Raw genomic sequence first — 18,730 nt, 5'->3', positions numbered from 1 at the left:
GTGCCCCCCTGTGGCTCCTAGCGATCTACCCAAAGCTTCTTGGGTCCTCTGTTACCCAAAAATCGAATTAAATCAACAAATTATTTTGACCTTCATAGATATTGATTTCCTGTAGAACCAAAATCATGCAGAAACAAGGAACTAACACTAGGCACTAAATTAATGGGTTAGTCCAGATTAACAATATAAAATGGTACAAAGAATATACAAAAGTGCTAATATAACATCATAGAACAACAAAAATTATAGATCCGTTTGAGGTCTATCAGCCGCTAGTTGCGAAACACCCAATATCAATTAAACAGATGGAGTAGCTTTTTTAGGTGTGTTATACAATACTTGAAAGAAACACAGTGATATCAATTGATCGTGAAATATATAGAAATATGCTTTCCAAATTGTTCTAGCAATAACCCAAGTTTACACCTTCGCACTAGTCTCGTCACAGGCACACACCTCACGGGCCCACCAACCAGAAATCCATCAGAAAATTTGTGGCACCGAGCAACGCCGTGCGGAAACACAATCCATCCAAAAACCATTTGATCCTACCTGCCATCCACCTACTCGAGATGCACATCCTCCTCGCATCGCCGCACCCCACCTCACCCTAAAAAATTAAACAGACCTCCCCCGCCATGTCATGTATCGGCGCAACCCTTTTTCCCATTCCCAGCCACCCATCTCTCACTCGACGCCCCGCACCCCGCATCACACGGATCACAGCCGCGCTCCTAGTCCCAAACCGCACAGCTATAAAGCCACCTCGCCCCACATGACACAACCATCAACATTAGACCTAACTATTTTCTCCCCCACCCGCCGCCGCCACCACTCTCAAGACCTAAATATCTTCTCCTCCAACCTCAACCACCAATATTCTCTAGATCTAACCATCTTCTACTCCACCCTTCGCCGCCACCACCACTCTTTAGACATAACAATCTTCTCCTCCACCACAACCACGAACATTCTCTAGATCTAACTATCTTCTCCTCCACCCACTGTTGCCCGCCACTCTCTTGATATTTTTGCCCTCATAATTGTGAGCCATCGTCTATGTTTTCCTCTTAGGTCGGATCTGTGGTATTCCAAGGCACCTACACGCTGCACCATTCGCGTATTCTCGACGAACCACAGTCGCTTCCCAACTATTAGGCCATGCTCCATTTACATCTCGAACTAATACGACGAGATCCAAAGTCAAAGGTAAGGAAAATTAATTTATTAACTAGGAGCAAAAAAGGTTTCTACTCTACCATTTTTATAGGGAGCAAATTAGAACTAAATGCATGTTACCCAGGATTCTGCGAAAATCTCATTATTCAAGTGCGGTAAGTGTGTTAAGATGCCACTTTTGAAACGGAGAAGACGAGGTCTAAAATCCAAGGTAAGGAAAAGTAATTTACTCATTAGGAGCGTAAAAGGTTTGTCTTGATACCATCTTTGTTTTTTCTAGGGAGCATATTAGAACTAAATGCCTATTTTCTAGGCTTCTGTGAAAATCTCATTGTTCAAGTGTAGTAAGTGCGGTAAGATGCCACTTTTGGAACAGAGAACGCGAGGTCTAAAATCAAACGTAGGAAAAGTAATTTATTCACTAGGAGCATAAAGGTTTCTGTTGATATCATTTTTGTTTTTCCTAGGGAGCATATTAGAACTAAATGCCTATTTTCCAGGCTTCTATGAAAATCTCATTGTTCAAGTGCAGTAAGTGCGTTAAGACTCCACTTTTGGAACGGAGAAGACGAGATCCAAAATCAATGGTTAGGAAAAGTAATTTATTCAGTACGAGCATAAAAGGTTTCTGTTGATACCATTTTCGTCTTCTCTAGGGAGCGTATTAGAACTAAATCCCTATTTTATAGGTTTCCGTGAAAATCTCATTGTTCAAGTGTAGTAAGTCCATTATGATGCCACCTTTGGAGTGGACAAGAAGAAATCTAGAATCAAAGGTAACAAAAAATAGTTTGTTCATTAGGAGCATAAAAGGTTTTTGTTGATATTATTTTTGTTTTTCCTAGGGAGAATATTAGAACTAAATGCCTATTTTCCAGGCTTCTGCAAAAATCTCATTGTTCAAGTGCAGTAAGTGCGTTAAGATACCACTTTTGGAACGGAGAAGATGAGGTCTAAATTCAAAGGTAAGGAAAAGTAATTTATTCAATAGGAGCATAAATGTTTTTTATTGATACCATTTTTGCTATTTCTAGGGAGCATATAAGAACTAAATTCCTATTTTACAGGCTTCCGTGAAAATCACATTGTTCAAGTGTAGTATGTGCTTTAAGATGCCACTTTTGGAATGGAGAATACGATATCTAAAGTCAAAGGTAAGGGAAAGCAATTTATTTAGTAGGAGCATAAAAGGTTTCTGTTGATACCATATTTTTTATAAGGATCGTATTAGAACTAAATGCCTATTTTCCAGGCTTATGTGAAAATCTTATTGTTCAAGTGCAATAAGTGCGTTAAGATATTCGACTAGAATTATACCAAGGTGATCTTTTGAATTATGTGTGACTAGAATTATACCAAGGTGATATTTTGAATTATGTGTCTATGCTGATGAAGTTGAATGAAGTAACCAATCAAGGGCACATCTATCCAACACAACAACCACCTCACTTGGGATTCACTGAAAAATTCAGCCTATTATTACTAGCTTCTAATTCAGCCTATTATTATTTTTTGACTGTAAACTTTAGGGAACCCCCCCCCCCCAACACTTTAACTTTATTGCCAAAAAGAGTTACAAATTACATGGATTACTAGAGGTAATCAAGTGGTAAAGTTAAAAACTAGAGAACTAAAAAAACTAGTGAACTACAAGACAATACCTCGAGGAGGCAAAAAAAGAAATCCATCTCAATAACTCATCTGTAAAGACATGTTTGATTCTATGCCGCATGAGAGTAATATCATGGATGAAAGAACTTCTTCATTTATTAAAGCTAGGCCTTTCATGACTGAACACCTTAGCATTTTTGACTATCCAGATGTTCCAGCAGGCAACAAAAACCACCTTAGTGAAGAAAGGTTTTGCAAAATCTCGTTTTGCTTGCAGCACAATGTTGCTCATATCATCTCCCTATGGCCAATAGATTTGAAGATAATTCCAGACTCCCACACTGAAATTACAGTGGAAGAAAAGATGGTATCTGGTTTCCCTTGTCAACAAAGGACAAAGAACACAATTAACCCCATCATCCATATGCCAATGCCTCCTATCAACCATATCTTTAGTGTTAAGCCCGTCCATGATCAACATCCAAGAAAACACTTTTATTTTCATTGTGCATGATGATTTCTAGATCCTTAGCAGCAGAGGATTAAATGACAAGGTATAATGCATGAAGGAATAGAATATCTTAGGTTTAAAAGCATTGCATGTCCCCTGCTAGTACCAGATATCATTTGCATCCAAATCTCTGTTGTGAGTGGTCATCATTGCCTGAATTGCCATATATTCATGATATGCCTATTCAGACAAAGGTAAATGAAACATATCTGAGATATCATGTGCTTGAAAGGCTTCAGCTATAGTTATCCATGGATCTTTCACATAAGAAAATAGCCTTGGAAACCTTGATTGCAAGGTTGTCACATAATCACCAAGCTTCCATTTGTCAGAACAAAATATATCTTTCCACCAAAAAGATCCACAGCTGGCAGTACCTTGTGGTACCCTCCCATGATAATATGTATTCCAAACAAGAGATACCCATGGCAGATCCATCTTGTTCAAAAACTTATGCATATGCTTGAGCAACAGAGCAATATTCTGGACCCCCAAGTTCAAAATCCCTACCCCCCCCTTGCTTTTAGGCCTACAAATCAGGTCCCATGCTGCTAAAGATGGAGAGGGTTCATCTCTATGCTTTCTCCATAGACATTGTCTCTGGATTCTCTCGAGTTGTTAAAATTCTAGGGGGGCTAGCAAACTGCGAAGATAGAATATGGGCATAGAGGACAAAGCAGAGTTTAGAAACTGCAATCTTTCACACTGATTGAGGAAGGAGGAACCTGTTGTCATTCTTCTTTCGATGCAATCCACCAATGGCATGAAATCAATCATCTTTGGCCTAGTTACTAGCAATTGTTTTTATGCAATCGTCATGATTTACCTGCTATTTTATTGTTAAACACTTATTTGCTAAGAATTTAATACTTACCAAACAAAATATGTTTTTATTATGGTAAGTTAATAAAACATGAGACAATTGATTCTATTTTATGAATGATGGATGGGAGAAAAAACAGAGATGGGAGGAAAAAATCAAAGAGAAGGAAAGAGTGGGACGTATATAAGAAAAGTTCGACCAAAAGAGATCAAATGAGAACCTTACGCTCTTTTTAAATAAGTAGAGAAGATAAATATTTTATTGTTAAGTACTTATTTTTTAAGAATTTAATGGCTTACCAAACAAAATATGTTTTTCTTATGGTAAGTTAACAAAACATGAGACAATTGATTCTATTTTTAGGGAGAATTGATAGGAGAAAAATCACAAATCGGAGGAAAAAAATCAAAGAGGAAAAGAAAAGAGTGAGATGTATATAAAAAAAGTTGAATGAAAAATAGGTGAAATGGAAATCTTACGTTCTTTTGAAGTACTTGAGATATACCAATATAAAAGGTCCAAAAGGACGTATCAAATCAATCTTAACCATCAAACCAGTTCAATCAACGACCTAGATTGCCCAATAATGAGCGTTTGACGTGTTCAACGCCTAATTAATATTATACTAAGTATCAACATGAGTGCTAGTCATACAATTAATGCGTATATAATATCCTACCTAATATATGTGCGCAATTAATATCCTGCCTAATTTCAATGCAATCGTGATTTCATGAATATTTGCTGATGTAAGTATTAAAAGCATATTATTATTATTATTATGGTAAAGAAGAATGAAATATTTTTTTGAATATCAGCACAGACACAAGCGCTCATATACATGCGTATACACTCACCCTTATGAATGCACACACACATCCTACCCCTATGAGCACCTCCGAGAGACTGAGGCGGCATATCATCTTGAGATTTACGAAGTCATCATAGGCTCCTCGTCGTCGACGGGAACGTCTCCTCCCACTGAAAGCGCATCGCTGGAAATACTAAAATAAATTAAAAAATAATGCAAGCACCAAGACATGAACCCTGATGCGCTGGAGATACCACTGTACCTCTAATCATCCAATCACATGTTGGTTCGCAAAGAATAAAATGTTTTTTAACATCAACACAAGCCCTCATATATACTCGCATACACTCACCTCTATGAATGCACACATGCACACCCTATCCATATGAGCACCTTTGAGAGACTGAGCCGGCATATCATCTTGAGATTTTACGACGTCACCATAGACACCTCGTAGTCGACGGGAACGCCTCCTCCCATTGAACGTGTATCGTCAAAAATCCTGAAGCGAGCATTAGGATTTGAACCATGATGGGCTGGAGATACCACTGTCCACCTAACCATCCAACCACAGGTTGGTTCGCGAATAATGATATGTTGTTGTCCAACAAAATTTGTTCCACGAACCAACGTGTGGTTGGATGATTAGGAGAACAATAATATCCTCTGTCCAACAGAGTTTAAGTCTTAGACTTGATAATGGTGCTTGCATTTTCATGAAATTATTCCAAACCTTCCGGTGATTTGCGTTCGGTGGGAGGTGACTTTCCTAATAATTAGGTGCTCATACGAGTAAGATGCGCATGCGTATACGGATGTATATAGACATATTTTAGAGTATAGATTCATTCATTTTGTTTGTTCTATATATACGTATGTATTGAGAAAAACAAAATTTGTTGCCAACCCACCCACCCACCCACCAGTGAATGTCCAGCGATTGAAACCCGTCGTCTCGTCAGTTTCAGAAACGGCAAACAGTCAAAGTCCTTTTCATCTCTTCCCAAAAACCCGAGTTCCCTCCTCGCCCTCGCCGCCTCCTCCCTCCTCTCTGCCACCCGTGAGCGCCCCGCTGATTATAAAAGCAAAAGCCAGAGCGCAGAAGAGACCACGACGCGCAGCGCAGCAGAGACCACGACGCGCAGCGCAGCAAAGGAGAGGAGGCGGGGCGCGAGATCGGGCTCATCGCCGTCAAACCCCGGCTACTCCGTCGACGGCGCCCCCAGCGCCTCGGAGGCAGGTCGAGGTGCTGCGCAGCGCGGCGGCGGCCTGCTGCGAACCCCTCCTTGTTCTCGCGCCGGAGGGGACAAAAATGGTAAGTAATTGAAATCCCTCACGATCTTCTGTTCTGGAATGAAGCCGGCGAGAGGGAAATAGGCAGTGGGCTGTGACCCGCGATGCTGTCCAGGGCTTCCTGCCGGGAAGAATCCCCCTCTCTCCGCTTTAGGTTTTGTCTGATTTTGGGAGTTGGGTAGCGTCATGTTGGATTTCGAAAGGCGTTTAAGCCGATTCGAAGGAATTGCTAAAACTTTGAGGGGAGGCGCTATGATTTTGTCGGATTTTAGTATCGGGAAAAAAGAGTCGCTGCTCGCCACTGGTCCCAGAGGGGGTATTGTTACTAGCTTTGTAAGATCATCATGCAGTCTTATGTTTATACCATATCACTGATCTTTGAAAGGGTAAATATTACTCCAATTGTCCTGTGGGATAGTACCGAAATAGTTAACCTTTTACTTGCACCGAACTATTTCGTATGGTTCATTTGAATCCTTCAGGATTGTAAGCATCGAATTTTAGTCTGTTTGTGAGGAACAACTGTCTAATCTAGTTACAGTTACATGTTTCTGGAGTGTACCATGGTGAAAATGGCCAATTGTTGACTGCCCTGTTGAAGCTGCTGTTAATTCATTGCATCGGTGCCCAGAGATTTGTTGCCCTGAACTTGTAATTTGTGAAGCTCTTGCCTTCAGTCTGTTGGTAAATATACTATGAGCCGTTGACCATGCCTCTCTGTGCTCTTCTTGAAGAGTTATACAGACAAACTGTTCTTTATCAGAAAAAATACAGAACAAACTGTTTCACCCAGTGACCCTATGTTTAAAATTCTAAGATACAGTGTTTAGTCGGATCACAGTCTTCTCTGTTCACATGTGGTAAATTCATCAATAGTAGTACATTATGTGCTGTCATTAACAGGAAGCAGATGAAATCTCATCATTGGTGAAATGTTGCACTCATGTTTTGGGAATTTGACATTTTAATTTTTGCACTACTGAAGTATCTCTCATTGCTTTTCTTCAGGTTTTTTCCGCACAAGGTCCTCAGACAAGTAATCATGGAAAAGAAAGGCATGGCAAAACCATTGATGAAGAAGGCAGCAGAGTCAGCTGCAATTACTGCGGTGAGGTGGTTTGTAGTTACAACCGTCTAGAGCAACATGTAGCAGGCATCAAGGGCAATGTTCGTCCATGCAACCTAGTACCGGACAGTGTCAGGACAAGCTTAAGGAGTTCACTTGTGGATTGCAAGAAAGATCAGATGCTCGGAAAAACGAAGAGACTGAAGCAAAAACATGATGAGGTTCCTCACACAAACCCAGCCCTTCCATCTCCTCAAGTCCAGCAACCACAGCTACAACCAACTGTGTCCAATAACAACTGCTGCTTTGTTCATTATCAACCGGATCTGACGCAGGCCGAGGATATCACGTATAGTTCTTGTCAACCGAAACCCAAGGTTGAGACAAGTGATTATTTCGATTCTCAGTCAGCAAAGTCAATAGGCAAGTTCTTCTCCGAAGCTGCACCTGAGCCTGGTGTTCTCCATTTATCATCTTTGAAGGAGATGGTTGTGTTTTCCCATGGGCCCGGGGCTGTAATGCCTACGTACGAAGCTGTTCTGCAGGAGCAACTAAGAGAAACTGAGAACCGCACAAAGGAACTCAAGCAAGAGTGGCAAACAAGTGGCTGCACTGTAATTGTGCATAGTTGGAAGAGCAAGTGTACCAAAAGCTTCGTAAGTGTCCTGGTGCACTGCAGCAAAGGTACGCTGTTCCTCAGATCCATTGACGTCTCTGAAATCACTGAGGACTTTGATGAGCTAGAATCAATGCTTTCTCGCGTGGTTGAAGATGTTGGTGCTCATAACATTGTTCAGATTGTCATGAATGACGTGTCACCCCATATGCAGATGGCACGGCAGTATGTGCTAGATAAATATGATAGTTTTTTCTTCACACTATGTGCTGACCATTGCATCAACCTTCTGCTTGAGAAAATAGCAGCGCTCAAGCATGTGAGTGAAGTCCTAATGAAGGCAAGGGAAATTACATGGTTTTTATATGACCATGCACTGCCAATGAAACTGAAAGGAAGGTATGTTCAGGAGGAGATTTTGAGCAGTTCTTATTTAAAATTTGTGGCAATGTTCATCACATTAGAGAGGTTAGTTTCTGCAAGAGTAGATCTGGTGCAGATGTTAAACTCGCCTGTATGGGTTTCCTCTGGTTGGGCTTGTCTTGACTTGTTCAAGCGTATCCAGAGCATAGTAAAGACAGATGATGAATTTTGGAATGCTGCTGCAGAAGTTGTCAAGGTTACAGACCCACTTGTCAGTGTGTTGTATAAACTGGAATATGATATCTGTCCGATGGGTATCTTGTATGAAGCCATGGATAGAGCAAAAGAAGAGATATCTCTCAATATCAGAGATGAAAGTGACTCTTATTGGTGTATGATTGACAGGATATGGGATGATTACTTGCATACTCCTCTCCATGCTGCTGGTCAGATGCTAAACCCAAGGATCTTTTACACAGCTGGATTCCAGCCTGATACTGAGATCAGCAGCGGCATCGCGGCCTGTACAATCCAACTGGGCAAGGCTCATTACAATGCCAGAAAAGCGTCTGCACAATTGAAAGTGTATGAGAAGAAGTTGGGCTATTTCGACACAGATCCAGCAATGCAGCAAATCATGGAATTACCACAAGGTAAGCTACACCCTAACCTCTTGCAAAATGCCCACTCCTTAACAAGCCACTGACGGTAGTGCCTTTATGTGTCATATGTACTTGCTTTTTTGCAATATTTAGATCGAGCTGGAATAATCTCTGAGGTCCTCCACAAAATCTCATATGTGCATTTGTGCACCGTAACATACAGTGCGCCAGCATATTTAGTTAGCATGTCAAGCATATCATGTCATAATGCACTTGTATTCAAAGTCAGAATGTTATAATGATCAACTTCTCTGCATTAGCCTAACTTGTCATCCTGGCTGTTTAAATAAATAGCAGAAAATATAAAAGGTTTACAGATGAATGTGTAGAATGATCAACTTCACTGAATTAGCCTAGCTTGTCAACATAGTTATTTAGTTAGTATGTTGCAAACTGGAGTATGTGGTGTATAGGAGCCTTTCTCTTCTTCTGTTTTGCACTTCAACTTTCAAACCCAAACACCTACTGAGATCATCGCCATTTCATTCACCCGTTCTATCATACTACATGAATTGCTATCTTCTTACCACGTTTATGACCTGAAATCGCAGTTGAATGGTGGTTGACGCACGGGGCTCGCGTGCCCGACCTGCAGACCCTGGCGAGGCGTGTCCTGAGCCAGACGTGCTTCGGCGCCACCAGGTACAACATCGACTGGAGCCTGTCGGAGAAGCTGCACGCCGAGTGGGACGAGATGATGCTGCCCGAGCAGGAGAGGTTCCGGCAGAAGGAGTACGTCCACTACAACCGCGTCCTCGCCCGCGCCGCCCCGCTCCTGCATGGCTCCTCCGTGAAGCAGCACGACAGGGTCACCTTGGTGCTGCACGACTGGATCAGGCCACAGAAACCGGCCGCTGGGTCGCCACTGACTGAGTGACGGCCTTCAGTTGTGCCTGGAGCGATGCTTTCGCCTCTCCTCCGTTTAGTATTTGTATGTGTGTGTATGCTGCTGTAATCCTGTGCAGCAGTAATAATCTGTCGGATGCTCACTAGTGGCATTCCCTTTGGTACTGTCGTGGTCTGCTGAATCTCCCGGGTTTTTATTTCTTGAACTCCTGCTGGATTGCCAAGTTAGTTATGTTGTTGAAACCCTACTGAATTTCCAAGTCATTATTTGTATGTGCGGAGAAACCCTGATGAATTTCCAAGTTATTATAACTATGTTTGGAAAACATAGTGTCGCTCTGTTGGTAAGCTGTGCGAGTCTGCAGCGAGCCCACCTAGGTTCAAGTCTCGGACTTAAGTTGTTTCTTCTATAAAAATATGTCGCCAAGGTGAGTAATATATTCTACTGTAAATTAGTTTTATTTTCAGGCAGTGCATAGTGGATTAGCCTTTTTCTTCAGCGTAATGTGGATGACGTGGCATCGCATTTTGCAAAAAATCCCTGCACACAAAGGCCCACCTGTCAGCTGGCTGCTGGAGTGGGAGAAATAAAAGGTTGTCCTCGGCTCTAGCACACTGCGGTGTGGTCGCGCCGCGGAGCCCGCACGCGTGTGAGTCGCTGACGGCGAGCCTGTGGGGGTCGAGGTCGCTCTATGGGAGCACGCCCGCGCCCGAGCTGGAGCAGAGCACAAGCAGACACCATGCCGCACGCTCGGGAGCCCCCCGCGGCGAGTGACGAGACATAGGCATTGGCGAAGGCCGCCTGCACGGCGCTACCACACGGCCTCAGCAACGGCCATGGAGGAGGAGTCGGTCTTGAGCGCGCAGGTGAAGCCGTGGCCGAGACGAGGGAGCCGAACGCGCCCTGGACCAGGTCGGACCCGCTCCGTGGCGTTTGCGTGCTCGGCGATGTGAATGCGCGCGGACGGGGAATTCAGTCGAGAACCTAGCGTGCATGCAGGACGAGGCAAGTGGAGGAGGAGCTGCGGATACCTTTGATCTTGAAGAGCTTGCAGCGGATGCGGTGCATGCAGCCGGCGTAGTGGAGACCGGCGGTGAGCACCACCGTGACGATCACGGGCTGCCATGAACCAAATCGAACGATCGGTCGAGTAGAGCAATCTCATCAGCAAAATACTGCAACAGATGAGAGCGGGACATGATGCGAGTCGACTGAAGAGAATAGATAGTATTCAAGGACAAACCATGGCTGGCTTCTTGTTGTCCTTGCCGCCCTTCCCCTTCCCGACATTGCCGCCGCACTTGTCGTCCTGCTCTTTCTCCTCCTCCTTCTTGTCCGGCACCTGCTTGCCCTCGCCGTCGGCGCACTTGTTCTTGTCCCACCACCGCCACCGCCACCCTTGTTATCTTTGCCGCCGACGAGCTAGACCTTGTTCCTGGTCTTCGAGGCAACGCGGTCCTAAGCTTCTTGGCATCGAAGCGGCCGACGATAGTCATGGATCCCTTGTCGACCTCCATGGCCACGCCCTCCACCCCTGCATGTCGACACGCACACTCACGGAGCCGATCATCGTCAGAAAATTAAGGGAGAAAGCATGCACGACACGCGCGGAGAGAACCGAACCGAACCGAACCAAAAAGGGGGAGCCGGCGCCCGGGTGGCTGGTGTATGGTAGCCCGTAGTCAGGCCCCGAACAGTTCGTCTAGAGGAGGAAGATTCACTGTCCTGATTATTGTCAACGTGGTCGCAGCGGACGGAAGTGTTCTGAAGACGTCGTCAGTGCAGCGTACATCGGAAATCCTCGATATGTTCGACTTCCGTCAAGATCGGATCGGTAACGTACAGGCGGCAGCAAAGGGAGCTCCTATTGGACGCTCTTTGCGTCAAAGAGGCAGGCGCGATGGCAGGGTTCAAACCAGTGACCAACGACTTACGAACGCATGCTCCCAACCACTCCAACTGACAAGCATTGCTTGTAGTAGAACAACACGCGTCTGGAATAACTTAGCACACCTATACAATCGGACCTGTCTACTGTATTGAACCAGAATTAGTTACTGTAGAGGAGGACATCTTAAAAAAATTGCGCATTTTTTCTGAAGGTGTATATTTTGAAAAAGTACGAACATTTTTTGAATTTCTGAACAATTTTTCGTAGACAGGAACATTATTTTGCATATGTGAACAAAAAATTTGAAAACCGCAGATTTTTTTTTGAAAAACATGAACCATTCTTTGAAGTAATGAACAAATTATGAAATTTCAAACAAAATTTTAAACCGCATTTTTTGTTCGATGTTTAAACAAATATTTGAAAAATGGAACATTTCATGAAATTATAAAAATGGAAATCTTGAACATTTTTTTTTAATTTTTGAAGAAAAAGTTGAAAATGGAACTTCATGAAATATCTAACAAAAAATTGAAACCGCGAACATTTTTTAAAATTCACGAACAAGTTTCAAACACGCACATTTTAAAAAATTTAGACCAAATATTGCAACCGCGAACATTTTTTTGCAATTCCAAAAGTTTTTTTAAATATGAACACTTTCTAAATTTATGAACAAATTTTGGAATACATGAACATTTTTTGAAAGTCCTAAACATTTTTTGAATTTGTGAACAAAAACTTGAAAATGGAACTTCATGAGATATCCAACAAAAAATTGAAACCACGAACATTTTTTAAAATTCCTGAACAGGTTTTCAAACATGAACATATTTGAAATTTCAGACCAAATTTTGCAACTGCAAACATTTTTTGCAATTCCAGAAGTTTTTTTTGGAATATGAACAATTTCTTTATTTGCGAACAAATTCTGAAATACATGAACTTTTTTTGAAAGTCCTGTACATTTTTTGAATTTGTGAACATATTTTAAAAGGTGGAACATTTTTCAAAATCTGAAAAAATTGAATTAAAAAATAAATATCAACTTGAATTTTTTTTGGAAGAAATGAAAAAAATAAACAAAAAGAAAAAAGAAACAGCAAAAGGAAAAGAAAAGAAAAAGGAAAGAAGAAAGAAGAAAGAAGAAAATAAACAAAAAAACTAGAAACAAAAAAGAAAAATGAAAAAGAAATAGAAAAACTGGTTCAGAGAACCTTCTAGAAGGTTCCCAAAACCAGAAAAACCGACGGGGGAACTCTAGAAGGTTCCCAAAACCGGAATCGCTGCAATGCTTTAATGGGCCGGCCCAAGTCATCGCTCGAACACCAGGTCTCTATGCGAAAGGTCGACTCTTTGACGCAACTTGCGTCCAATAGGGAATTCCGACGGAAACCCCAGGACAGCCGGCTGGCATGCGTAGCGTGGCAGGCCACGCGGAGGCCAGACAGGGCGCTAGCGCAGGGCGAGCAACACCCATGTTGGGCTGGCGATATGATAACCCACAGGTATATGGGATCGCAACAGTTTTCGAGGGTAGAGTATTCAATCCAAATTTATAAATTCAACATAAGGGGAGCCAAAGAATATTTGTAGGTATTAGCAGCTGAGTTGTCTATTCAGTCACACCTGGAGATTAATTATGTGCAGCAAGGTGATCAGTAGCACAGTAATATGATAGTTTTGATAGCAATAGTAACAGTAGTAGTAACGATAATAGCGATAGCAATGATTTTGTAGCAAGTGCAACAGTAGCAACATGAGTAGTAACTTAGCAAGAACAATATGTGAAAAATTCGTAGGCATTGGATCGGTGAATTCGTTGGATGATATTCATCATATAATAGTCATAACCTAGGGCGATACAAAACTAGCCCCGGTTCATAAATATAATGTAGGCATGTATTCCGTAAATAGTCATACATGCTTATGGAAAGAACTTGTATGACATCTTTGTCCTACCCTCCCGTGACAGCAGGGTCCATAAGAAAACTAAGGGATATCAGGGCCTTCTTTTAACAGAGAGCCGGAACAAAGCATTAGCACATAGTGAATACATGAACTCCTCAAACTACAGTCATCACCGGAAAGTATCTCAATTACTCTCACATTGGGGTTTAAGGATCATAACACGTAATAGGTGAATGTGACTTGCAAGATCGGATATAGAACATGGATATAACATAAACAGTTCATATCTGAAATCATGGCACCCCGGCCCAAAGTGACAAGCATTAAGCATGACAAGGTCATAACAACATCAATCTCATAACATAGTGGATACTAGGGATCAAGCCCTAACAAAACTAACTTTATTACATGATGAATCTCATCCAACTCCTCACCCACCAACGAGCCTACGAAGGAATTACTCACTCCCGGTGGGGAGCATCATGGAATTGGCGATGGAGAAGGCTTGGTGATGACGAAGATCGAAGATTCCCCTCTCCGGAGCCCCAAATGGGCTCCAGATCTAGCCTCCTGATGAAGAACAGGAGGCGACGGCGGCTCTGTCTCGTGAAATGTGATAATTCTTTCTTCCTGATTTTTCTCCGAAAATAGGATTTTATAGCTTCGGAGATAGGGTCTGCGGGGCCACCAGGTGGGCACAACCCACCTGGGCGCGCCTGGAGGGTGGCGCACCCTGGTGGGTTGTGCTCACCGAGCCCCCCCTCCGGTGGTTCTTGGCTCCAGTATTTTTATTTTATTGTATATAAATTCTCCAAAAAGTTTGTTCCATTTTGAGAACTTTTATTTCTACATAAAAACAACACCATGGTAGTTCTGCTGAAAACAACGTTAGTCTGGGTTAGTTTTATTCAAATCATGTAAATTAGAGTCCAAAACAAGAGCAAAAGAGTTAGGAAAAGTAGATACGACGGAGACGTATCAACTCCCCCAAACTTAAACCTTTGCTTGTCCTCAAGCAATTCAGTTGATAAACTGAAAGTGAAAAAGAAAACATTGTACGAATTCTTTTGTTCTTGTTTACATAAATAAGCTTAAGTAGCACCCAGGTTTTCAGCTTATGACTAACCATGTCAACAATAATTCTTAGAAATTATATTAACTCTTGTCAATGGCATAAGCAACTAGCGAGCAATAATAAAATATTTTGAATAACAACACTTTGTCAGAATAACCATCATATAATATGAGAATAGTGGTATCTCGCTAGCCCTTTCTAAGACCACAAAACATAAATGCACATCACTTCCAAAGTTCAAGCAGCGACTAAACATTGTAATTCATGGTAGAAAAGATCGAATCATGATGCACCCAACATTAACTATATACAATGCATGAGGATGACAATAGTGCTCTCAGATCTGGCGCTTATTTGAGAAGGTGATGACTGGACATAAAATTAAGTAGATAGTCCTTTCACAGAGGGGAAGCAGGGATTTGCAGCGGTGCCAGAGCTCAGATTTTTAAAACAGAGACAAATGTAATTTTGAGAAATGCACTCTTCCTGTTTACTTCACGACCAAAAGTTATCAGTATCTTCCATGCTAAACACATTAGTGGCGGTTTCCAAGCGATAAAAGTAAAGGTTTACTCCCCCTCCACCAACAAACACACTCCACGTCTAGCCGAATCCACGGGTGTCGTCCATACCAACATCATTCCTAGGGGAGTTTTGTTTAATTATTTGCAATTTTTGATTTCAGGACTGGGAATACCTATTACTGCCCCTCTCGTGCAAGGACCAGTGAATAAACACTCATCATGAGAATAACCCACTTAGCATAGAAGATACTGACTACTCCCTGTCGCTCTATGAACAATCCAGGCGAAACGGATATTTATTTGAAGTTTTTAGAGGTGCCACATGCAAATTTACTTGGAACGGCAGGGTAATACCACATATAGGTAGATATGGTGGACTCATCTGAAATTACTTGGGTTTTAGGATTTTGATGCACAAGCTTATTTCCACTTAGTACAGGCGAAGGCTAGCAAATAGGTTAAGAAGCGGCCAGCTAGAGAGCGAAAATGGTCATGGACATGCATTATGCATAATAAACATTGGATACTAGCATGAGTAGGATATGAACACCATGAACATAAATATCATAGAGGCTATGTTGGTTTCGATTCAACTACATGCATGAACATGTGCCAAGTCAAGCCACTCGAAAAATTTAGAGGAGGATACCATATCATCATACTACATCAAAATCATTTTAATGCATGTTGACACCCAAGATAAATCATTATCCACTCCTAGCTACTTAAGCATGGCATGAGAAACTATAATATCTAATTGTCATTGCAAACATGTTTGATCATAGTATGCTGAATCATGGATACTAGGTTAAACATATTTACAAAAATAGAACAAGCCGAGTTCATACCCGTTTCTCTCTGCCACAGCCAGTTCATCAAATATCATCATTATTGCCTTTGTAGTGAAAGAGTGCCGTGGACTAAGCTGGAATTTGCAAACATTTTATTCAAAAGGAGAAGACAAGGTAATATGGGCTCTTTATTAGATCAATATCAATGCATATGAGAGCCACTCAACATATTCATCGTGATCTTCTCCTTGGTATGACTCAATAAGAAGAAAAGAAATTAAGAGAAACACACTAAAATATTTTTGGAGTTTTTAGTTTTTCTTGAAGAAAGCAAATTAAAGAGAAAGAAAAAACAATAAAAAAATTATTTACACGCGAGAGCTCCCACAAGAAAAACAAGACAAGGAAATCTTTTGGGTTTTTCTTTTTAATACTACAACCAACTAAACTGGAAAGAAAAACCGAAAAGAAGCAAGATACATTTTTGGGATTTTCTCAAAGTTTTTCAAACACACAAGAAGAAAGCAAGAAAGTAAATCTAACATGGATAATGAAGTAAATATGCCCTAGAGTCAATAATAAAGTTGTTATTTATATTTCCTTATATCATGATAAATGTTTATTATTCATGCTAGAATTGTATTAACTGGAAACTTAGTACATGTGTTAATACATAGACAAAACAAAGTGTCCCTAGTATGCCTCTACTTGACTAGCTCGTTAATCAAAGATGGTTAAGTTTCGTGACCATAGAATGTGTTGTCATTTGATGAACGAGATCATATCATTAGGAGAATGATGTGATGGATAAGACCCATCTGTTAGCTTAGCATAATGATCGTTAATTTTTATTGTTATTGCTTTCTTCATGACTTATACATGTTCCTCTAACTATGAGATTATGCAACTCCCGATTACCGGAGAAACACCTTGTGTGCTATCAAATGTCACAACGTAACTGGGTGATTATAAAGATGCTCTACAGGTGTCTCCGAAGGTGTTTATTGGGTTGGCATAGATCGAGATTAGTATTTGTCACTCTGAGTATCGAAGAGGTATCTCTGGGCCCTCTTGGTAATGCTCATCACTATAAGCCTTGCAAGCAATGTGACTAATGAGTTAGTTGCGGGATGATGCATTATGGAACGAGTCAAGAGACATGCCAGTAACGAGATTGAACTAGGTATGATGATACCGACGATCAAATCTCGGGCAAGTAACATACCGATGAAGATCTTCGTAGAATATGTAGGAACCAATATGAGCATCCAGGTTCCGCTATTGGTTATTGACTGGAGATAAGTCTCGCCATGTCTACATAGTTCTCGAACCCGTAGGTTCCGCACGCTTAACGTTAGATTACGATATGTATTTGAGTCATGTGACTTAATGTACCGAAGGTTGTTTGGAGTCCCGGATGTGATCACGGACATGACAAGGAGTCTTGAAATGGTCGAGACATAAAGATTGATATATTCACTAAAAAAAGACACATCCGGGACATTTTGGGCCGAACGAATTTTTTTCCTGTCATACATATGACACTTCTATGACGATAATTGTGACAAAACCCGGTATCATCATAGATGTGGTGGGCTCCTACTTCTATGACAAAAAATCATGACAGAAAATGGGCTTTTCGTCCTGGGCAGGCCGGAGACGCAGCTGCATGACATTCTTTGGGCCGTCCATGATGGAAAAAACCGTGGTTGAAGCGAGGGGGAGGAAAATTTCGGGGAGTTCCCGGTTACGGTGGGTGGTCGGGGGCCGAGCGATGCACGTTTCTCTCGTACACGTATGCGCGTGTGTGCGAGGTGTTGGCTCTAACTGAACCCGAGCGAGGCGTTGAGCTCTAACTGAACCCGAGCGATTGCACTGCAGGCTACGCATTACTGAACCCGAGCGATCGATCGATGGCTGTTAAGTGAACCCGATCGAGCGATTCCTTCGCTACTGCTGCTAACTGAAGCCGATCGATTGGATGAACAGTGAGTGTTGCGGGGGGGGGGGGGGGATGAACAGTGAGCGGTGGCGTTGCCTCTGGATGAACAGGACCCCATGGAGTGGTGGAGGGCTAGATGAACAGTAGACGGTGGAGGGGTGCCCGTGGAGGGGTGGTTGAACAGGACCCCATGGTGTGGAGGGCTGGATGAACAGTAGACAGTGGAGGGGTGGTTGAACAGTAGCCGGTGGAGTAGCACGCGGTGGAGGCTAGATGAATAGGAGCCCGTGGAGGCTGGAGGAGGTCGCCGGTAGCCCGTGGAGGCTGGAGGAGGTCGACGGTGGAGATGAACAATATCTCGTGGAGTCCCGTTTTGCAGTACGCCACACCCTTCCCAATGAACAGGACCCCCGTTTCGACCATAGCGCTCCAACACAAGTCCGTTTCATCCGTTTTGCGGTACGCCACACCCCTCCCGATCAACAAGACCCCCGTTTCGACCGTAGGAGGTCCGTTTCCTCCTTTTGCGGTACGCCACACCCCTCCCGATGAACAGGACACCCGTTTCGACCGTAGGAGGTCCGTTTCCTCCGTTTTGCAGTACGCCAGACCCCTCCCGATCAACAGGACCCCGTTCCGAACGTAGGAGGTCCATTTCCTCTGTTGTGCGGTACGCCAGGCCTCGTTTCCATCGGCTGTTCCATCCAAGCCCTCTCGATGAACACGACCACGCTTTCCATTCCGACCCAGCCGGTTGGCTCCCACGCGTTTCGTTGCCTCCCGATGAACACGACGCATTCCGTTGCCTCCCCAT

The 18,730-nt window shown here is 42.6% G+C and overlaps 1 protein-coding gene across 2 annotated transcripts; it reads left to right on the top strand.

Annotated features, from left to right (window-relative positions):
* Positions 1-888: 888 nt before the first annotated feature.
* LOC123148602 (uncharacterized) lies at positions 889-10,054 on the top strand. 2 transcript variants are annotated; one of them, XM_044568070.1, is made up of 8 exons: positions 889-1,209; positions 1,304-1,390; positions 1,680-1,766; positions 1,869-1,955; positions 2,058-2,144; positions 2,247-2,333; positions 7,237-8,926; positions 9,487-10,054. In XM_044568070.1, exons 6-8 carry the CDS (start codon positions 2,280-2,282, stop codon positions 9,810-9,812), a joined length of 2,070 nt encoding a protein of 689 aa, XP_044424005.1. In that variant the 5' UTR covers positions 889-1,209; positions 1,304-1,390; positions 1,680-1,766; positions 1,869-1,955; positions 2,058-2,144; positions 2,247-2,279; the 3' UTR covers positions 9,813-10,054. The 2 variants fall into 2 exon arrangements, with proteins under 2 accessions (XP_044424005.1, XP_044424006.1); XM_044568071.1 differs by lacking the exons at positions 889-1,209; positions 1,304-1,390 and having other exon boundaries at positions 1,561-1,766.
* Positions 10,055-18,730: the final 8,676 nt, after the last annotated feature.

This window comes from Triticum aestivum, chromosome 7A, assembly GCF_018294505.1.
Source record: "Triticum aestivum cultivar Chinese Spring chromosome 7A, IWGSC CS RefSeq v2.1, whole genome shotgun sequence".
NCBI lineage: Eukaryota > Viridiplantae > Streptophyta > Magnoliopsida > Poales > Poaceae > Triticum > Triticum aestivum.
The sequence above is the reverse complement of the archived record's forward strand: the minus strand, read 5'-3'. Positions and strand labels throughout refer to the sequence as shown.